Raw genomic sequence first — 19,397 nt, 5'->3', positions numbered from 1 at the left:
AATTGGCCAAGAATGATCATAGTCGAAGACTGTGATCGCCCATGTCATATCACCTGGCACAACATGGCTTGTCACATGAAGAGTAGGTGATGGCCCTGGGCCTGTATTCACTAGAATTCAGCAGAATTAGGTTTCAATGAGGTCACCCCTATCAAATGGTGAAAGGCCTTGATAAAGTGGATGTGGAGAGGATGTTTCCTATGATGGGGGAATCCAAGACCAGAGGACACAGCCTCAGAATAGAGGGGTGTCCTTTTAGAACAGAAATGAGGAGGAATTTCTTTATCCAGAGAGTGGTGAATCTGTGGAATTCTTTGCCACAGGCAGCTGTGGAGGTGAAGTTTTTTATATTTAAAGCAGAGGTTTGTAGATTCTTGATTGGTCAGGGCATGAAGTGACACAGGGAAAAGGCAGGACATTAGGGCTGAGAAGAAAATTGGATCAGCCACGATGAAATGACAGAGCAGATGGCAATGGGCCAAATGGACTAATTCTGCTCCCTTATCTTTTGGCCTTATGATGATGTCATACAACACAGCCATCATAATGATGATAACCAGGTGAACACCATTTACTGGAAAGAGAACATATCTCTTCAAAATTAAAACACAGATTCTTTGTAATTTAATAGTTAATTCTGTGGTAAATGATTACCAGTGATTAAACATCCAGAAGCTCAGTTAGTTTGCACCACTGGATAGCTTTGTTCACATACTCTGTACAATCTGAGATAACCTGAGCTAGGGTATTAAATGCTGAAATGTTCTGTGTATTTTGTTTGGGCATGTTTCTGTAGCATGTGCAGAAATGTAACTTGATGTACTTCCTACAGCATCACTGTGTAATACAAGTACATTGCAACTCTATTGTTATTGATATTATTTTAAACGTCTTGCATTCACATTTCCTGTACAAAAACCGACATCCTGTCATCAGGACCGTTCTTTTCTGTCAACGTTTCTCATTCAGCTTTGCTATGTCAATTGTTACAATGAATATGTGGTCCCTTGACACTATGTGTATCAGAGATGCAAGCTGCTAAAGGCCCCAAGTTCTTTCCCATGTTACATACTTAAAAGGAACCATCAACAATCCACAGGCAACACTAAAGTCAATTTAGTATAATATAATTATATAAAAGCTCATCTCTGCTTTATAGGTATTATATACAAATAATTATTGTGTTCTATGAAGCACCTCAGTACAAATCACTTGAGTCCAATTACATACAACTTTTTGTAACACACAAAATAGTTAGGGAACTATCATATTAAAAAAAGCCCAGGTATTACATACAATCAGTCTATGTATCTAAAAATAACATGCACAGCAATATTTTCCCATCTATATCATTGTACTTTACAACAGTGATATTTTCTCTCACATTATTCTGCATGATACGAGACAGGATTGCATAAACAGATGGAAAAATTATAATACATAATTATTCAGCAGCTTCAATATTGAGCAGTGTTTTGTATGTTATGTATTACATATTGCTCAAAAATGTAAGTTTTATATCTTTTACATATTACTACACATGGTTTGATACTTGTCCAGTTATAATTAGACTTTTATTTAAGGACAACATTCTTCATATGTAGATCTGTTAAAAATTTGGAAAGAATGTCTGCTAGCTGTCTTCCCTCTATCAGAGCCTTGCCCTCGCCTCACTCCACTGCTAAGAGAATCCAGGAATACATTTGCCGAGCCACATACAGTCTAGTTCAAACAACTCAAGGATGCCGGTGCTGATTGCCAACAAACCATGGATACCCTTCACCCTAAAGCTGCACAACTGTAAAATCCCATGTCTGGGGCAGCTGTGACCAAAGATATCCTGCAGTTCCCATTTCTGCCTATCCCACTTACATCTGCATCCTCAGGACAGCTAAGTTCCAGATACCTCTTACTAACTGGTATACTCTGCATACTATTTTACTAGTAAGGCCTAACATTGAAAGCACAAAGAAATAATACACATGCAAAATAATTATTATATTCAGAAATAAATGCCACTAATCAAGGACTCCAATTTACTGATTTAATTGAGAAGAAAAAAAAGTATTGAAATTTAATATTCTCGGGTTTAATGTACCATGCAATGAAGACTCAAGTCAACATTTTAGTTACCATAAATAGGCCAGTCTGACTGCACAATGCTTGGCAGAACATCTTACTTTTGCAACACAGTGTTGTTGCTGATTTAATGATATTGATGCTACTGGAGACATGTCAATTCATTGTCAACAGTACATCCAATATATACAGGCATTGCTCCAAATCTCACACTTTCCGAAGACAAATGCAAAAGCTTTCCATCTGCAACATGAAATTAAAAATTCTATTTCTGTCCCAACTCCAATCTTCCCAAAGGTCAGGCTTTCTTTGTATAAAAGGAAGGATCTTCATTATTGCTGCAGAACAATTGTATGGAAGATGATTCCTATCCTTAGGAGCCAACACAGCACCATCATTATCTCGAGCAGCCCATGTTCTCCATTTATGGACAAGTTTATCATTGACAGAAGGAACGTATGGCAAACCATACAGCATAATAAATGCTGCTCTGCTGTCTTGATGTAAAATCGATCATCCAAAAATAACAATGAGGAAACTCATAACATATTGGGATATTTTTTTCTGCTACAGATTCAAAGGGTTATTTAATATCAGAGAACGCACACAGCATACAACCTGAAATTCTTACTCTTCATAGACACCCAGAAAACAAGAAACTGCATAGAATGATAGGAACAACGAAGCCCCCCTCCCCCATCCTTCTCACAAGCAAGCAGTAAGAGCATCGAGCCCCCCCTTCCCCACTCATGCCAGCAGAAGCACTGACAACACCCGCCCCCCCCCACCATGCAAGCAACAGCAAAAGCCCCCAAAGAGACCCTGATCCAGAGCTCATCAAAACTACAGTCCACAACCCCGCACTTTGGTATCTCAAACAGGCTCTCTCTCCTCATTGAGGAGGAGGGAGGTTGCTCCTGCAACAACGAGAGCAGAGACCAGCAACCCGCCGTTCTGATGTTGCAATCTTCCGCGTTTGTTCTCCATGCCCCTGGTCTTGACCAACAGACTCTCACTCTCCATCAAAAGAGAGAGATCTCTTGAGTCCAGGGAGCCTTCTTCTGGCAGCAGCTGGTGATTAGCAAACACACTGCCCTCTTGTTGCAGCCTCTCAGTGAAATCAGCGAGGAACCAGGTTGCCCACGGGGCCACTCCCTAAGGGCACACGTCTTCCAGGCCATTCCTGGAGATAGCAAAGTGTTAGGCTGCACAGACAGGCTGAAAACCCACCGTTTGCAAAGAGCCAAAGTTTGAACTGTAGATCATGGACTCCAACAGAACCCCAACTGTCTCGAAAAGAAAGGATAGATCTAAGACAAAAAGAATAAACTGTTCCGTGGATGAACTGGAAGAAGTCGCCTGGCTCTGCAGAAACCACTGGTGCCAACTTGCCACGCACCTCAGCAAGATTCAATCTGGATTCAAACTAAAATAAGCCAATGTTAGACCAAGATAGACCAAGTAGCTTCTCATTTCATTGTTTTCCAGACTTCCTCCCAAAGTAGCCTGATTCTGGGCATTCCTACAGTTCTGTTTTGTGTCCCTTTTTTCATCTTATTGCCTGCCTCTTTCTCTCACTATCTCCTTTCAAAGCTTTTTTGCTCCTCTGTTCATGTTCTTCCTCCTTAATTCTTCTGATTAACCTGTCAACCAGGTGACTTCATCTGCAATTTATTGCCATGGCAACCTTGGCTTTAACCTTTAGCGGATATTCCCTTTGTTCCACCTAAAACTCCCACAAAATTAACTGTTTTCTCTTTTGCCCAAATCTCACTGAAGATCTTCCACCTGAAACATGAACTCCACGGCTTGACCCGCTGAACGGTTCCAGCATTATCTGTTTTATTTGAGTAGAATCGCTCAGGGGTGAGAGATTAATAAAAATTCAGCACAGAAGGCTTTACTTGAAGATGAGAGAAACGGTTGACATTGGATCACTCTACCAAGAATTAAATTGTTAATCCAAGGTGCTTTGCACATTGAACATAGAGCAGTGCAGCACACTACAGATCCTTTGGCCGAAATGTTGTGCCAAATGAATTAAATGGCCACTACACTAATCCCTTGTGTGTACATAATGCCCAAATATGCTCATTTCATGTCTATCTAAAAGTCCCAAACACCTCTATTGTATTTACCTCCACCAGCATCCCAGACAGGTCATTCCACAAACCTGTCAGGAAACATGGAGGACGCTTGACTCAATGGCAGAGTGGAGGAGACAATCTAGCGGTGAGCAATAACTTTCATCACAAACTGCAAAATGACAAGCCTCGAGGGGCCACGAAACAAGGGAGAACAGATACTGAGGGCTAGGAGCAACAGGTAGAGGCCACTTGGTTGGATGGGTGAAGAAGGGCTGTGGATGAGAGCTGGGTTTAAATAGGCTGCAGGTGATGAGTTTGAAAGAAGCGACAGGTGACCTGTTAGCTGAGTGAAGACAGAGATGGGCTTGCCTGGGCAGGGCTGACAGGGCACTGCTTCTATGGCTGGCACCCGATGTTCTGAGAAAGTCTGTGGTTGATATATTAAGTCTGAGACTTACAGGCAATCAAATGACAGGCTTTGGATGAGGAGGAATTGGATGGAACCACGGTGCTCTCCGACTATCACAGTCCCAAAGGGATGCCCATCGATGGCCGTGATGCAGAAGGGGTGAAAGATGGGCTCAGTAAGGAGCCCAAGCTGCACACACAGAGCCCAGTCCAGAAAGTTGCTGGAATCCACCAGAGCCTCTGGTGTGTGTAAAGCCACTGGGGTGTGGAGGAGGACAGAGCGAGTGATTCAGGCTATGGTATTGGAATGAGAGGTTGGCGGAAGCCTGCCAGTTAGAAGGCCCCCCCATCTCTACCTGAAGGTACCGTTTCCCCAGACACAGTGGGCATTTGATGCATGGGTGATTAGTGGCTGCACAGAAAGCACACACATTGTTTCTCCATCGATGCTCAAGCTTCTTGGAGCTAAGGGAGCTCTCCATAAACAGCATGGGTTCTGGTGGCATTGCTGTCCTGCAGCCCGAAATATTTCTGGGAATTGAACTAGCGTTCCGACTGATGACCTGGAGGGCCACTCCTTGGGACGCCTATCAATTCAGAGGACCACAGCAATGTGGCTTTTGAGGTCAGCAGGCATTTCCCAAGCAGACATCTCATCTTTCAAGTGCTCTGAGAGGCTACGATGGTAATGGCCCAGCAGCATTTCCACATTCTAGTCGCATTCGACCTTGAGGGTCCTGAATTCCATGGTGTAATCCAGCACCGAGTGTGACCCTTGACACAGGCAAAGTATCCACTGCACCCCGCTTCTGCTTCCCAGATGATCCAAAACTCAGCACCTGTCAGCAATGTATCCCTCATATTTATTCCAAATGGTGGTTGAATGGTCCCAGTCAGCGTCGGCCCAGGTCAGAGCTCACCCAGCTAGGAGAGAAACGATGCAAACCATCTTGGCTCAGTCAGTAACAGAGGTGGCCAGAGCTCAAAGTGTAAGGTGCATTGCGACAGGAAGCTGCAGCAGCAGACTGAGGATCCGTCGAAGCATTCAGGCACTGGAATCCGAGGCTCCAAGGGAGGAGGTTGACTGGCGTGGGGTTGCTGAATCAAGATGGAGAGTTGGTTGAGGGTGGTGAGCAGATGGTCAATGGTTCCCTGCACAAGTGCTCATCCGCTGTGTCGATTGCTGTGAAACCCAACCTGTCAGGAAATATAGAGGAGGCTTGACCCAGGTGCAGAGCAGAGGTGCTGATCAGGGAGATGAACAAGCGATGAGCGATAACTTTAATTTAAAAAAATGCAAAATGACAAGCCATGAGGGGTCTTGAAACAAAAGCAAACACAACAAGGAAATAAGGCAACTGAAGGCTAGGAGCAACTGGTTGAGGCTGACTGGTTGGATAGGCAAACAAGGGCTGTGGATAGAGCAGGGTTAAAATAGGTTGCAGGTGATGAGTAGCAGGTGATTCTTGTTAGCTGAGTAGAGACTGGGAGGTACCTGCCAGCACCCAGCTCTCTCCATATAGTAACTTATCTCACATATCTCCTTTGAACTTACCCCCTCTCCAGTTAAATGCATGTCCTCTAATATTAGACATTTTAACCCTGGGAAAAAAGATACCAGGCTGTCTAGTCCATCTATACCACTGACCATCTTATAAACCTCAGATCTCCTCTCAGCCTCCTATGTTTCAAGTACTTGGAATGGCTTTGGGGCGGACTTTTGCTGACTGAAGCACCAAACATTTTGCAAACTGAAAAATAATGGCTTATCGCAGATCCGACAACGGAAGTGAAACACCTAATGCAGGTTGAGATCCTGCATCAGGACTGAAAATGTAGATGAAGGACAGCCAGTATAAAGAGGAGAGGAGGAGGCAGCCTTCCCCCTCTTCTTCCATACTGACTATTCTCCCTCCACACTCTCAAACCTGACCCAAAACATTAGCCATTCTTTTCACTCCACAAACAGTGCTCCAGCCACCAATTTCCTCCAGCAGTGTTTCTTGTTCTGGATGACACAATCTGTATTCTCCTGTGTTTCCATCTTATTTAAGTTACAGTTTATGCATGGTAACTCACATTCCAATTTTCTACTTTTGTTCTGAATAAGCTGAATGAAATATTCATTACAATAGCAGGAATTATTGATTTGCTTGTTGTTAAATCCTTTGAAAACCATGAAGAGTCGTGTGTGCATTTGATCGTTCTCTATGCCTTTTGACGGAACCATGCCAATGTGGCTCAAAAAAAGGGCATGAATGTTAATATGGTTTAATCCAACTTTGATAGTTTTCAGATGCTCCACTTGTGTGTCATTATAATTTTCAGAAAATTCTTCAAAGTGTATCTTTATCCAGTACCAAAAGACCCTTCCTCTTTAGATGATAAAAACTGTAGTGCCTGTGTCCTTTGTATTTTGTCAAATGCTGGAAACCACACTAAAGGATCAAAAATCTAATTAATGCTGCAGAACATGTCCACATCTCTACCACGGCTACACCTCGGTGGCCATACTCAACACTTTCATCCTTTACTATATTATATACACTTAGAGTACAGGCAATGCTTAGATATCTTAAAATACAGAATATCAGCTTAATTACCCATTTACATCTTTTCAAGTTTTGACTTTTTTCATGATTCAAGATTAATTTATTATCAAAAAATATAGAAATCATACAGCCTTGAGATTTGCTTGCTCACGAATAGCCACAAAGCAAGAAACACGAAAACCCAATTAAAGGAAAAGGTTCCAAAGATGCATTTAATGTCGCAGAAATGTATACAATATACATCCTGAAATGTTTTTTCTTCACAACCATCCATGAAAAACAGAGAAGCACCCCCAAAGAATGAATGCTCGAACCCCAAAGTCCCCCAGCTCCCCTCCCTCCCGCACATAAGCGGCAGCAAGTAACGACCCCCCTTCCCCACAACCAGCGAAAAGAAAGCATCGGCACCCACCACTGGGCATTCAAGCATGCAGCAAGGACACAGACCTGCAGTACTCTAAAGACTACTCATTCACCCAGTATTTGACATACCACAGGCTCTCTCCCTCCCCCTCTCTCCTGAACAAGGGAGAAAGAAATGCCTCCATTTCACAGCGAGAGGGAAGACATGACAAACAATTCAGTGGTTTACGATGTTAAAAGTCTGTTGCGTCACTTTTTCTGAGCTCTGTGCCCAAAGAATAAAAATAAAAAGACCAATATTCAATGCGCAAGAGAAAGAATAAGAATACAGATCATGCGAACATCATTCTGAACCAAAAGTGAGTCCTCAGGTCGAAGCCCGGAGTAGGCCCAAAGCCATGCTTATCCGTTTATCATATTATTGGGCATGGAGTACAGCAGCCAGGGCAGTCCTCATAATCTCAGCGCCATGGAGATGACTATGGCTGAGAACAAGCGAAATCAGCTCTCATCCCGATCAGCACCCTGCTTTTTCAGTCTTTCTGGGTCAGTGTTTAAATTGCCCCAACGACGGAACAGTGGAAGGCTCCAGTGCCCTGGAGAGTGGAGTGATCAATAGATGACCCCTTCATCAGGACTGGAAAATAAAAATGAGTTAGAGGGTAGGTGGAGAGAAGGGAGAAACACAAGGTAAAACCGGGAAGGGAGGGGTAAAGTAAAGAGCTGGGAAGTTGATTGGTATAAGAGATTCCGGCTGGAAAAGGTAGAAACTGATAGGAGGGGATAGAAGGCCATGGAAGAAGGAAAAGGGGTAGGAGCATCAGAGGGAGGTTATGGGCAGGTAAGATTAGGTGAGAGAGGGAAGAGGGAATGGAGAAAGGTGAAGAGGGGGCATTACCAGAAGTTTGAGAAGTTGATGTTCATGCCATCAGGTTGGAGGCTACCCAGATGGAACATAAAGTGTTGCTTCTCTCTCCCGAGTGTGGCCTCATTGCAACAGTAGAGGAGGCCACGGATTGACATGTTGGAATGGGAAATGGAATTGGAATTGAAATGTGTGGCCACTGGGAGATCCCGCTTTTGCTGGCGGATAGAGCGTAGGTGCTCGGCAAAGCAGTCTCCCAATCTGCATAGGGTCTCACCAATATACAGGAGGCCACACCAGGAGCACCGGACACAGTATATGACCCCAACAGACTCACAGGTGAAGTGTTGCCTCACCTGTGAGTCTGTTGGGGTCACCTACTGCATCCGGTGCTCCCAGTGCGGCCTCCTCTACATCGGCGAGACCCGACGCAGACTGGGGGACCGCTTCATTGAGCACCTCTGCTCCGCCCGCCACAACAGACAGGATCTCCCGGTTGCCACCCACTTCAACTCTGCTTCACATTCCCATTTGGATATGTCCATACATGGCCTCCTCTACTGCCATGATGAGGCCAAACTCAGGTTACAACAGCAACACCTTATATATCGTCTGGGTAATCTCCAGCCCATTGGTATGAACATCGAATTCTCCAACTTCCGGTAATTCCCTCCCCCTCCTTTCCCCCATCCCACTTTCAGTCCTTTTCCAGCTGCTTATGATTCTGCCTTCTTCTACTACCCATAGTGCTTTCCCCTTTCATTCCTTCTTCACCTCTCCTGCCTATCCCCTCCCTGCTTCCCCTCCCCCACCCCTTGATCTTTCATCTGATTGGTTTTTCACCTGGCGCCTTCCACCCTCCCCTCACCTTCTTTACAGGGCCCCTGCCCCCTCCTTCTTCAGTCCTGACGAAGGGTCTCGGCCCGAAACGCTGACTGCTCGTTTCCACGGATGCTGCCCGGCCTGCTGAGTTCCTCCAGCGTGTTTGTAGGTGTTGATTTGACCCCAGCATCTGCAGTGTACTTTGTGTTTAGTACTTGTTCTGCTTGCAAGGAAGGACAACTGCCAGGAGAGAGATCATTGGGGAGAGATGAATGAATAAGAGTCGCGTAGGGAGCAATCTCTGTGGAAAGAGAAAGCAGAGGGGAGGGAAAGATGTACTTGGTGGTGGGATCCCTTTGGAGCTGGTGAAAGTTACAGAGAATTATGTGCTGGACACAGTAGCTTGTGGGGTGCCAGGTGAGGACAAGAGGAATCCTCTCCCTGGTGGGGTGGCGAGAGGATGGAATGAGGGCATAAGTTGAATAGCTTTTTATCAATTCTGAAGCTCCACTCTTAAGGACCAAAAAGTAGACTGATGGAAGAACTCATGCAGGGTCTCAACCTGCAACATCAACTGTCATTGTACTTCCACAGAGACAGATTGACCCACTGAGTTCTTCCAGCAGATTATATTTTGCTCCAGATTCTGGCATCTGCAGGCTCTTGTGCCTCATCCTAAGAAAGCTTGTAGAAGATAAGGATCAGCATTGTGGTGAGAAATACTGAGGAAATAAAGTGCTGAGCAACGATATAACAGATCCTCTGGTGGACCTTGGTGGTCAGGGGTCTGAAGGGCTTTTTTTTAAACCCTTGAGGAATGATATCCAATCCGCAAATACCTTACAGTTGTGATTAGGTAATATCTCAGAACATATAGGTTCTGGTTCCCCTTGGCTTAGAAGTGATGAGTTTCTTCACAGATGTATTGGAGAACTTCACAGAAGCTGAGATCCATCAGCACCTTGGAACAAACACACTAATTACTAAAGGCACATTAATGTGCCTTTGCAAATATGGGATCTCACTATGCATTCCAACATGGTAAAGGTTACACATCTATTGTCGGCAGGATTTCAGATGGCGATGAGGAGGCGTACTGGAACGAAAGAGATCATCTGGTTGAGTGGTGTCACAACAACAAGCTTGCACTCAATGTCAGTAAGAACCAAGAATTTGATTGTGGACTTCAGGAAGGGGAAGTCAAGGGAATACACACCAGTCATCATCGAGGGGTCAGAAGTGGAAGGGGTGAGTCGTTTCAACTTGCTGGGTGTCAACATCTCTGAAGATCTACCCTGGGCCCAACCCACTGATGCAGTTTCAAAGAAGGCATGAAAGCAGCTGTGCTTCATTAGGAGTTTGAGTAATACTGATTCGTCACCAAAGACTCACACAAATTTCTACTGATGTACCACAGACAGCATTCTAACTGGGTGTATCACCGTCCGGTATGGAGGGGCCACTGCGCAGGATCCAAAAAAAAAACACTGCAGAGAGTTGTAAACTCTGCCAGCTCCATCATGGGAACTAATCTCCCCAGCACCCAGGACACCCTCAAAGGGCCATGACTCAAAAAGGCAGCATCTGTCATTAAGGGCCCCCATCACCCAGGACATGCCCGCTTGCCATTGCTACCATCAGGAAGGAGGTACAGGAGTCTGAAGACACCCACTCAATGTTTCAGGAACAGCTTCTTCCCCTCTGCCATCAGATTTCAGAAAGGGCAATGAACCCATGAACACTACCTCACTAGCTTTTTGGCTCTCTTTTTGCACTTCCGTATACTCGTTACTTTAGTTTACAGTTGTTATTATGTATTGCAATGTACTGCTGGCACAAAACAACGATTTTCACGAGAAATGCCAGTGAAATGCCGATTCTTTTTCACGCAAGCCCTCGCCACTCCACTTCCGCAAAAGTGTGCTTGCGACGTCGCCACGCAGTTGGAAAAAGAAAGGCGCTACAGAAGTGAAACTTCTCAGCGTCGCGCTCGGGCGCGGGCGCGGGCACGGAAGGCGCGCCCCCCTGCCCGGCAAGCGGCGCGCTCGGCCCGGGGTGAAGCTGGAAGCCAGCCCGAGGCCTCACGCAGGTAAGGGGCGCCGCCGGTCCGAGTCCCCGCCGCGGGCCTATGCTCCGGCCGCGGGGGCTCCTCGCTTCCTCCGTAAAAGCGCCTTCACGCCGGAAGCTCGGCAGGGCGACATTTGGCACCATTTACCCCTCAGGGCAAAAGTACGCCCTGCCCGGGGCTCACCTTCCTCAGAAAAATCCAATAACTCCGGAACATCCCGAGTGAAACTTGCCTCCAGTATATCGGTTACTTTCACTGCGCAAACATGTTTTCTCTCAGGCTTAAGGAAGCCATTTGACCCTTCAGGTCAATGTCAGGGAGCAGACCCCACTTCTTATTCCTTTGCCCCCCTGCTGCACTCAAACACGTGCCCTTCTAACCTTTGATCTTTAAGTGGTCATTTACAATATGCCCCATGTCCTCTGACTCCAGGGGAAAATTTGCCGAGTAGAAATTTACTTGGTCACAGAAACAGACATCCCACCCTACAAAAACTCATTTCATCAATTTGCGGGAGACTCCTGGGAGAGGTGGGACGTCTGCCATAGAGTAGCTCCTGAGCAGCTGGCCAGCTAGTTTAAATAACGTTAGCTATGCTAATAAACGAATGACACCTGTTAAGATCACCTCAACATGTCTTTTACATTTTAACCCTCCATGGACAATAGAAGAGTCTCTGTTGCAAACAGTGCAGCGAGCAACACTGTCATTATTTTTGACCCCTATTAGGAAAGGGTACACTTTAGTGTAGTCTGGGGTGAAGTATATTTTCCTTTTTTGGAACACTGCCATAGTGCTTTTTTTCCCCTCTCCCTCTCCCTCCCTCTAAAAAAAATTGATTTCCAGGATATTGTGTATAATTTGTGGGTGTCAGGAGCCACTATCAATATGCAGCAGACTCCCATAACTTCCGGGAGAGGTGGGATGTCTGCAGAAAGAACATGCAGAAAGCCTAGGTTGTTCTGAGGTTGGGACATGTTCTGCACAGCTTTGTGGGCCGAAGGGCCTGTATTGTGCTGCAGGTTTTCTGTGTTTCAGAAGGTACCCAATGACAGGATAGCATCTGGGTCCCTTGGAGTAGTGAGGCAGTGACACTATCTGATCCACCACTGTGTTGTTTTATAATAAACATCTCTGACTATATCTGTCTCTTCAACCAGTTCAAGTTGGGGATCATGAATGAACAGCCCTTTTCAACTCCAGCCACAAATTCTCAATTGGATTGAGGTCTAGACTTTGACTTGGCCACCCCAGGACATTAACTTTGTTCTTTTTAAGCCATTCCCGTGTAGCTTTGGCTTTATGCTTGGGATCATTGTCTTGCTTGAAAACAAATTTCCCGGGTCGCAGTTCTCTTGCAGACAGCACCAGGTTTTCCTCCAGGATTTCCCTGTATTTGGCTGCATTCATTTTACCCTCTCCCTTCACAAGCCTTCCAGGGCCTGCTGCAGTGAAGCATCTCCACAGCATGATGCAGCCACCACCATGCTTCATGGTAGGGACGGCGTGTTTTTGATTATGTGTGCTGTTTGGTTTATGCCAAACAGCATTTAGTCTGATGGCCAAAAATCTCAATTTTGGTTTCATCAGACCATAGAACCCTCTTCCAGCTGACTTCAGAGTCTCCCACATGCCTTCTGGCAAAAGCTAGCTGATATTTCATGTGAGTTTTTTTTCCCCAACAGTTGCTTTCTCTTCGCCATTTTCACATAAAACTGTGACTGGTGAAGCACCCGGGCAACAGTTGTTGTATGTGCAGTCTCTCCCATCTCAGCCACTGAAGCTTAGAGCTCCTCCTGAGTTGTCATAGGTCTCTTGGTGGCCTCCCTCACTAGTCCCCTTGTATGGTCACTCATTTTTTGAGGACAGCCTGCTCTAGGTAGATTTACAGTTGTACCATATTCTTTCCATTTCTTGATTGACTTTACTGTACTCCATGGGATATTCAGTGACTTGGACATTTTCTTATATCCACCTCCCGACGTGCTTTTCAAAAATCTTTACATGGAGTTGCTTGGAGTGTTCTTTTGTCCTCGTGGTGTAGTTTTTGCCAGGATACTGACTCACTAGCAGTTAGGCCTTCCAGATAAAGGTGTATTTTTACTACAGTTGATTGAAATACCTTCACTGCACACAATCTCAATTTAACTAATTATGTGACTTCTAAAACCAATTGGCTGCACCAGTGATGACTTGGTGTGTCATATTAAAGGGTGTGAATGCTTATGCAATCAATTAATTTGTATTTTATATTTGTAATTAATTTAGATCACTTTGTAGAGATCTGTTTTCACTTTGACACAAAAGAGTTTTTCTGTTGATCAGTGTCATAAAAAGCCAAATTAAATTCACTGTGATTCAGTGTTGTAAAACATTAAAACTTTGGGGGGGGGGGGAGGTGAATACCTTTTATAAATACTGTAGCTTTGAGGCTTTCAGCTGCAGCCTCTTTGTTAAAGGGTTAAACATTAAGGATTCAAGATCCCTATGGTGTAATTAGAGGAGCAATGAACCCACTGGTAAGATGTGCCTTGTGGGGCATTGGCTTGATGTGATTTTTGAGGTCTGAGTAATAGTGAGCGGGTACAGAGGAATAGCTTGGCTCCAATTGGATTACTGCACACTGCTGCTGGGTTAGTACATTGATAAAAGCATTGTCTTGCACAGCAAGGTGAAGCTTGCAATAGAGCTGTTTAGGAGTAGATGCATCTGTATTGATTTTGGAGCAATTCAGATCCAGCAATGTGTGTCATGAGGAATGGGAGGTGGTAAAGATCAGAATGTAATTGCACTCACATTAAAATTACATGTACATTTGTTGACTTGGAGTCTGGATGAAGGCATACCAAAATAGCTACTGTTGAATGTCACAGGAACGTATAGACAAATGCAAGCTGACTAATAGATTCTGTAAAAATACAATTACATGTCTGCCAGAGCAGCAAAAAAACCTTGCCTTCCAATCCTGCTTGCTTGTTGGCAACACACACATAATGCTGGAGGAAATCAGCAGGCCAGGCAGCATCTATGGAAAAAAGTAACCGTCGACGTTTCGGGCCAAGACCCTTCATCAGGGCGGTGGGTGGGGTTCTCAGCCAAAAAGTCAACTTTACTCTTTCAGCCCGGCCTGCTGAGTTCCTCCATCGTTCTGTGTGTGTTACTTCGGATTTCTAACATCTGCAGATTTTCTCTTGTTTGTGATACTTGTTACATCAGTTCTTTACTGCATAATAAGAGTACTTTGAATCTTGAATCTTGAATTTACACTTTCCCAACGGGCTAAAGGAACTTATTTTTTTTAAATAGAAGGCACAGTTATATGTTTTGGGGATTCTCTTTAAGTTTTATTTGTATTTTTTGCTTGGAGGTAGAGTCTTTATCTCTCACATTGAATAATGATCAGCTTGAGTGAGGCCTGGTACAAAACATTATGTAGGGTTCTAGTCCAATGTCTGGGAGAGAAGGCAACTCTATGGGTTCAGGCTTACTTCAGAGACTGAGTGCATACTCAAACAAAAACTGCAGGGGATGATGGAAGGGGCAGTGCCCATCCTTCAAATCAAAGGCCCACCAGGATTCTTAGGCAGATGTTAAAGGATACATACATTAGGACTATTCAATAATGGAGTAATTCTATTGGTTTCCTGCCCAGTGAGAAATAATTTATTTTACACGACTTTGCTGCGTGCAGATTGACTGCAGCATTTCCTAGACTAGAGCAGTGACCATACTATTTGAAAGTATTTAATTGGGTGTTAAATATTTTAGCATGTCCTAAGTTAAAATACTTAAAGTTTTTTACTCAGAGAGTGGTGAGTGCATGGATTGGGCTGCTGGCAACGGTGGTGGAGGCGGATACGATAGGGTCTTTTAAGCGGCTTTTAGATAGGTACATGGAGCTTAGTAAAATAGAGGGCTATAGGTAAGCCTAGTAATTTCTGAGGTAGGGACATGTTTGGTACAACTTTGTGGGCCGAAGGGCCTGTATTGTGCTGTAGGTTTTCTGTTTCTATGTTTCTATTTACAAACTACGGGGTTCTATTAATAATCTTAGACAAGTCCTTGAAATAATTTTGAATTGGTATTTGGCTATAACTAACAAACTAGAATCCGTATCCTTGAAAGTGTGAATATTCTTGTTTAGTTGGAGAACTTTAAACAGCTGTCCCAAGAGGAATACTCTCAACTGCCTTTTTTCAACCTCAAAGCTTATTTGAGCTGATTTATCAACCAAGTAATCCCCATTCTCAATATCAAACCATCTTCATGTAGCCAAGAGGCAATTGTGTTCTTAGAAATTGCTTGTAAATTTATTGTACTCAAGAGGAGGTGCAGCATCTGTAGTTTTTTAAAAATAATCTTTCATAAGTAATGAGAAGATGTGGGTATCAGGCTGATACAGCTTGTTAGCAAGTTGTGGAGTTGATAGCCTCATTTTGAGTAATACTTTCTACAGTTAGATCATATTTCATACTCAGCTGCAACTTATCTGTGAATTTGAAGGTCATAATCACGCAAAGTTAATGAACAACACTCCAAGTGTTTTGTGACCTCAAGTTTGAAGAACATTATAAGAAGCTGCCTCTTCTTTTGTTTGCCATGCAAGAGGTTAGTGTGCATGTTACCCAAACTGGATGGAAAATTTTATTGTGGAACATTATATACTTAAAAATCTAATTAAAAGCCTGGTATTGAGGAATTCATGTGGCATTTTAAGCACTAAGACCAAAGTTTACGTCATTCTTTTTGTTAGCTTAGCCATAATTTAATGACAAACCTGGAGGGTTTGATATTTTTGAAGTATATAGTATGCATTTTGAGGTGGTCTTTGTTTATGGTGATCAATACATTGTAGACAGCAGCTGTCAACATAGAGGGTGTGTTATGTGCTGTACTACTTATGCAGAGCGATAATTGAGAGTGATTTACTGCTGCCATTTCATTGCAGAATAGTCAGGAATTATTGCTTCATTGTTTCTGCTGTTCCTTATTTGCACTTTATTGTATTTATTTAATTTCTTAAGCCAGGTTTTTCTCCAACAGTGGCTGAAAATGAATAGGTAATTGTTGAAGACTCTACAGCTCAGGGATCTGTGAAGATGAGCACCGGAAGTGAAGGAACACCACTGGAGTTGGTTGGCCAACTGCTAAGTGAACCAGGACAATTCGCGTATGGCGGCCTGTGTGGTGTTACACTTTCATTACTGTTTCCTGAAGAGGAGCACAGGTCAGTTCCCTTATGCACGTCACTAATGCTCAGCAAATTTTACTCAACTGTCTTCCTGTAGCATTTGTCATTTATACACTTACAGCAGAGACGACCAGGTAGCAATGAGAAGGTGGACTTGTTGGTTTCCCTCCTCTCATTAGCCCTAGAGCACAGATGTTACACAGCTTAACTGCTGCCCTAACAGATAATGTGGTATGGACCAGAGATGGAATTCAATAGAAATCCAAATATGAAGCCTCTATGTCAGTACTTTGGAATTGTGAAGATTTTCATTTGGCCACGTACTGTCCATCTGTATGGCCCAGTAGTAGCCATAGCTAAATTGATGTCCAAATGTATGCTGATAGAATCCTCAAGTTGAACTCACTTTGAAGGTTCATTTCAGTTCAGAGAATGTATACAGAATATGACCTGCAATTTTTACTCCCACGGACATCCACAAAACAAGAAACCCCATAGAATGGATGATAGAAACATCAAAGTCCTAAATCCACCCCCCCCACCCCCTCCCTTCACACAAGCAGAAGCATCAACTGTCCCTGTCCCCCTCACTTAGGCCAGCAGAAACACCCCCTCCCCCACCATGCGAGCAACAGCAAAAGCCCCCAAAGGGACCTTGATCAAGAGTCTATTGGAACTACAGTCCATTACTCAACATTTCGGTATCTGAGACAGGCTCTCCCTTTCCATCAAGGGAGAGAGAGGTTGCCCCTGCAACTACGAGAGTGGACACTAGCACTCAAAGTTTCAATCTTCTGTGTTGGTTTTCTGAGCTTGAGGACCAAATGGTTCTCGCTTTCTAGAGAGAGAGAGAGAGAGAGATGGGATATATATACAGTACGGGGCCGCCTTCTGACAGCAGCTGGTGATTCGCAAACACACTGCCTGCTGTCTCAATGTGGGTGACTGAAACAACGCTTCAGTTGGCGAAGTCAGCGAGGAACCGGGTATTCCACAGGACCACTCCCTGAGGGCACACATCTTCCAGGCCGTTCCCTGAGAAAGTGAAGCGCAGGTCGCATAGCCGATCCAAAAACCCACCACTTACTGGGTGTCTATTCTGTTGCATGACTATACACTTGTTGTACTCCTTTTACCTATCAGGAAGAACCAACAAGTCAAGAAAAAATAGTTTTCCCCACCTGCGAGGCCATCATCAGCATCTTTTATCACCATTCAAAATTGCTCAAATCCTTTTAAACCTGATGCAGAGAAATTTTCTGGCACACTTCTGGAAAACTCTCAGGCACTCATAAACCATATTTGCAGAAACCATGACAGATGTGGATGGATAATAAACACTTCCCCTTACAGAACTGTTGTGACATTGATCAGACCATGAAACCAGTGATGACAGTGTGTGACTCATAAATACAAAGGACACATCAGTGTGCTGCACTCCTCCATTCCATTTCTAATTCATTGGCTCCACTACTTGAGGATAAATTGCAGTTGCTGCTATATACCTACCAGAAACTGAGCACCTGTATTCAGTTTTAGTGGTCATGCATTTTGTGCAGAGACCCCTACACTTCATCTGATTTCATTATCTGCTGACATGAAGGTGGTTAGCATTGTAATTAGTGCAGATAGAAGCATAGGGTCACAAATTGATACCAATGGGCTAAACTATGACAATGAGGTTTCATTCTGGGCAAGTGTGAAACCATCCACTTTAGCCCATAAAAGAGAGAAATCAGTCCACCTTCTAAATAGAGAAAGCTAGTAACCATTGTAAGTCCGTAAAGGCATTTTAACTCTGTGCTGTTAAAATATGGAGCAGTGTGGAAAATGATAAAGCAGCTAACGGTGCTGTATTCTATATCCAGAGAACTAGAATGCAAGGGCACTAAATTCATGCTACAACTATTTGAAACCCCAGTTGGACCAAATCTGTGGTACTATGCACCACACCTTTGGAAAGATATACAAGTTCCAGTGGTGGAGCATGGATTTTTTAGAAAAATACCTGGATTCTCCAGGTTAAATGGCAGAGTGAGAGCACACAAATTAATATTTAATTCCTTGGAATTTGCAAGGATGTAGGGTAGATTTTTTTCCCCACTAGTTTGAAATCTAGAATTAAGGCAAAAGCACTTCCTCATACACAGGGTAGTAAAAGTACTAATTTCTTCTTCACCTTGCTAGTTGTTGCTGGAGAAATTGCTAAATTTTAAACTAATGTTGGTAGACGTCCTATGGAATTTTGGCATTAGTGTGGATCTCATGAACAGCAAGATAGCTTTGAGGAACCAAATAAGTTACTGCTGTATTTACATTCACTGGCCACTTCATTAGATAAGAAAAATACCTAATAAAGCGGCCATTAAGTGTATGTTTTGGTCTTCTCCTGTTGTGGCCCATCCACTTCAAGTTTCGACATTGTGCGTTCAGAGATGCTGTTCTGCACACCACTGTTGTAACCTGTAGTTGTTTGAGTTACTGTCAATAACTGAACCTCCTGACCATGTCTGCATGCTTTTATGATTCTGAGCTGCTGCCACATGATTGACTGGTTAGATATTTGGGTTAATGAGCGGGTGTACATCATAAAATGGAAAATTTCCTGAGGTGTTTGGTAGTCTGATGATCATCTGGCCAATGACCATGAGAGAATGTGAATTTATCCATACAATGGATGTTTGGTTTTGAACCCAGCTGTTTGCATTTAACAAGTAAATGCACTTTTTCACTGACATTGGATGCTATCAATATTAACCATGGAAATCAATCTCAATAAAGGGCAATGCCTGTTGGAGCCAGATAAGGTGAACTGTAGGAAAAAACCTAATTGATATTGCTTCTCCTAATTAATTTTTGTTACTGAAATTTAAGACAGAAAGCATTGAATTGAGCTGGAGTTTGTTGGTATATGTATTTTCAACAAGTACCCTCTGGAGTATGCTGTTTTGTCTTTCACAAA

General features: G+C 43.7%; 1 protein-coding gene across 2 annotated transcripts in view; it reads left to right on the top strand.

The window, feature by feature from the left end:
- The first annotated feature begins 11,122 nt into the window (after positions 1 to 11,122).
- The window catches only part of tmco4 (transmembrane and coiled-coil domains 4), a 90,627-nt gene continuing 82,352 nt past the window's right edge, over positions 11,123 to 19,397 (top strand). The window contains exons 1-2 of one of the 2 annotated variants that reach the window (XM_059951983.1): positions 11,123 to 11,265; positions 16,288 to 16,471. In XM_059951983.1, the coding sequence (XP_059807966.1) occupies positions 16,344 to 16,471 (128 nt within the window). In that variant the 5' untranslated portion in view covers positions 11,123 to 11,265; positions 16,288 to 16,343. The remainder of the gene's footprint in view (positions 11,266 to 16,287; positions 16,472 to 19,397) is intronic. The other variant, XM_059951982.1, reaches the window with a different exon arrangement.

This window comes from Hypanus sabinus, chromosome 27, assembly GCF_030144855.1.
Source record: "Hypanus sabinus isolate sHypSab1 chromosome 27, sHypSab1.hap1, whole genome shotgun sequence".
Lineage (NCBI taxonomy): Eukaryota > Metazoa > Chordata > Chondrichthyes > Myliobatiformes > Dasyatidae > Hypanus > Hypanus sabinus.
The sequence above is the reverse complement of the archived record's forward strand: the minus strand, read 5'-3'. Positions and strand labels throughout refer to the sequence as shown.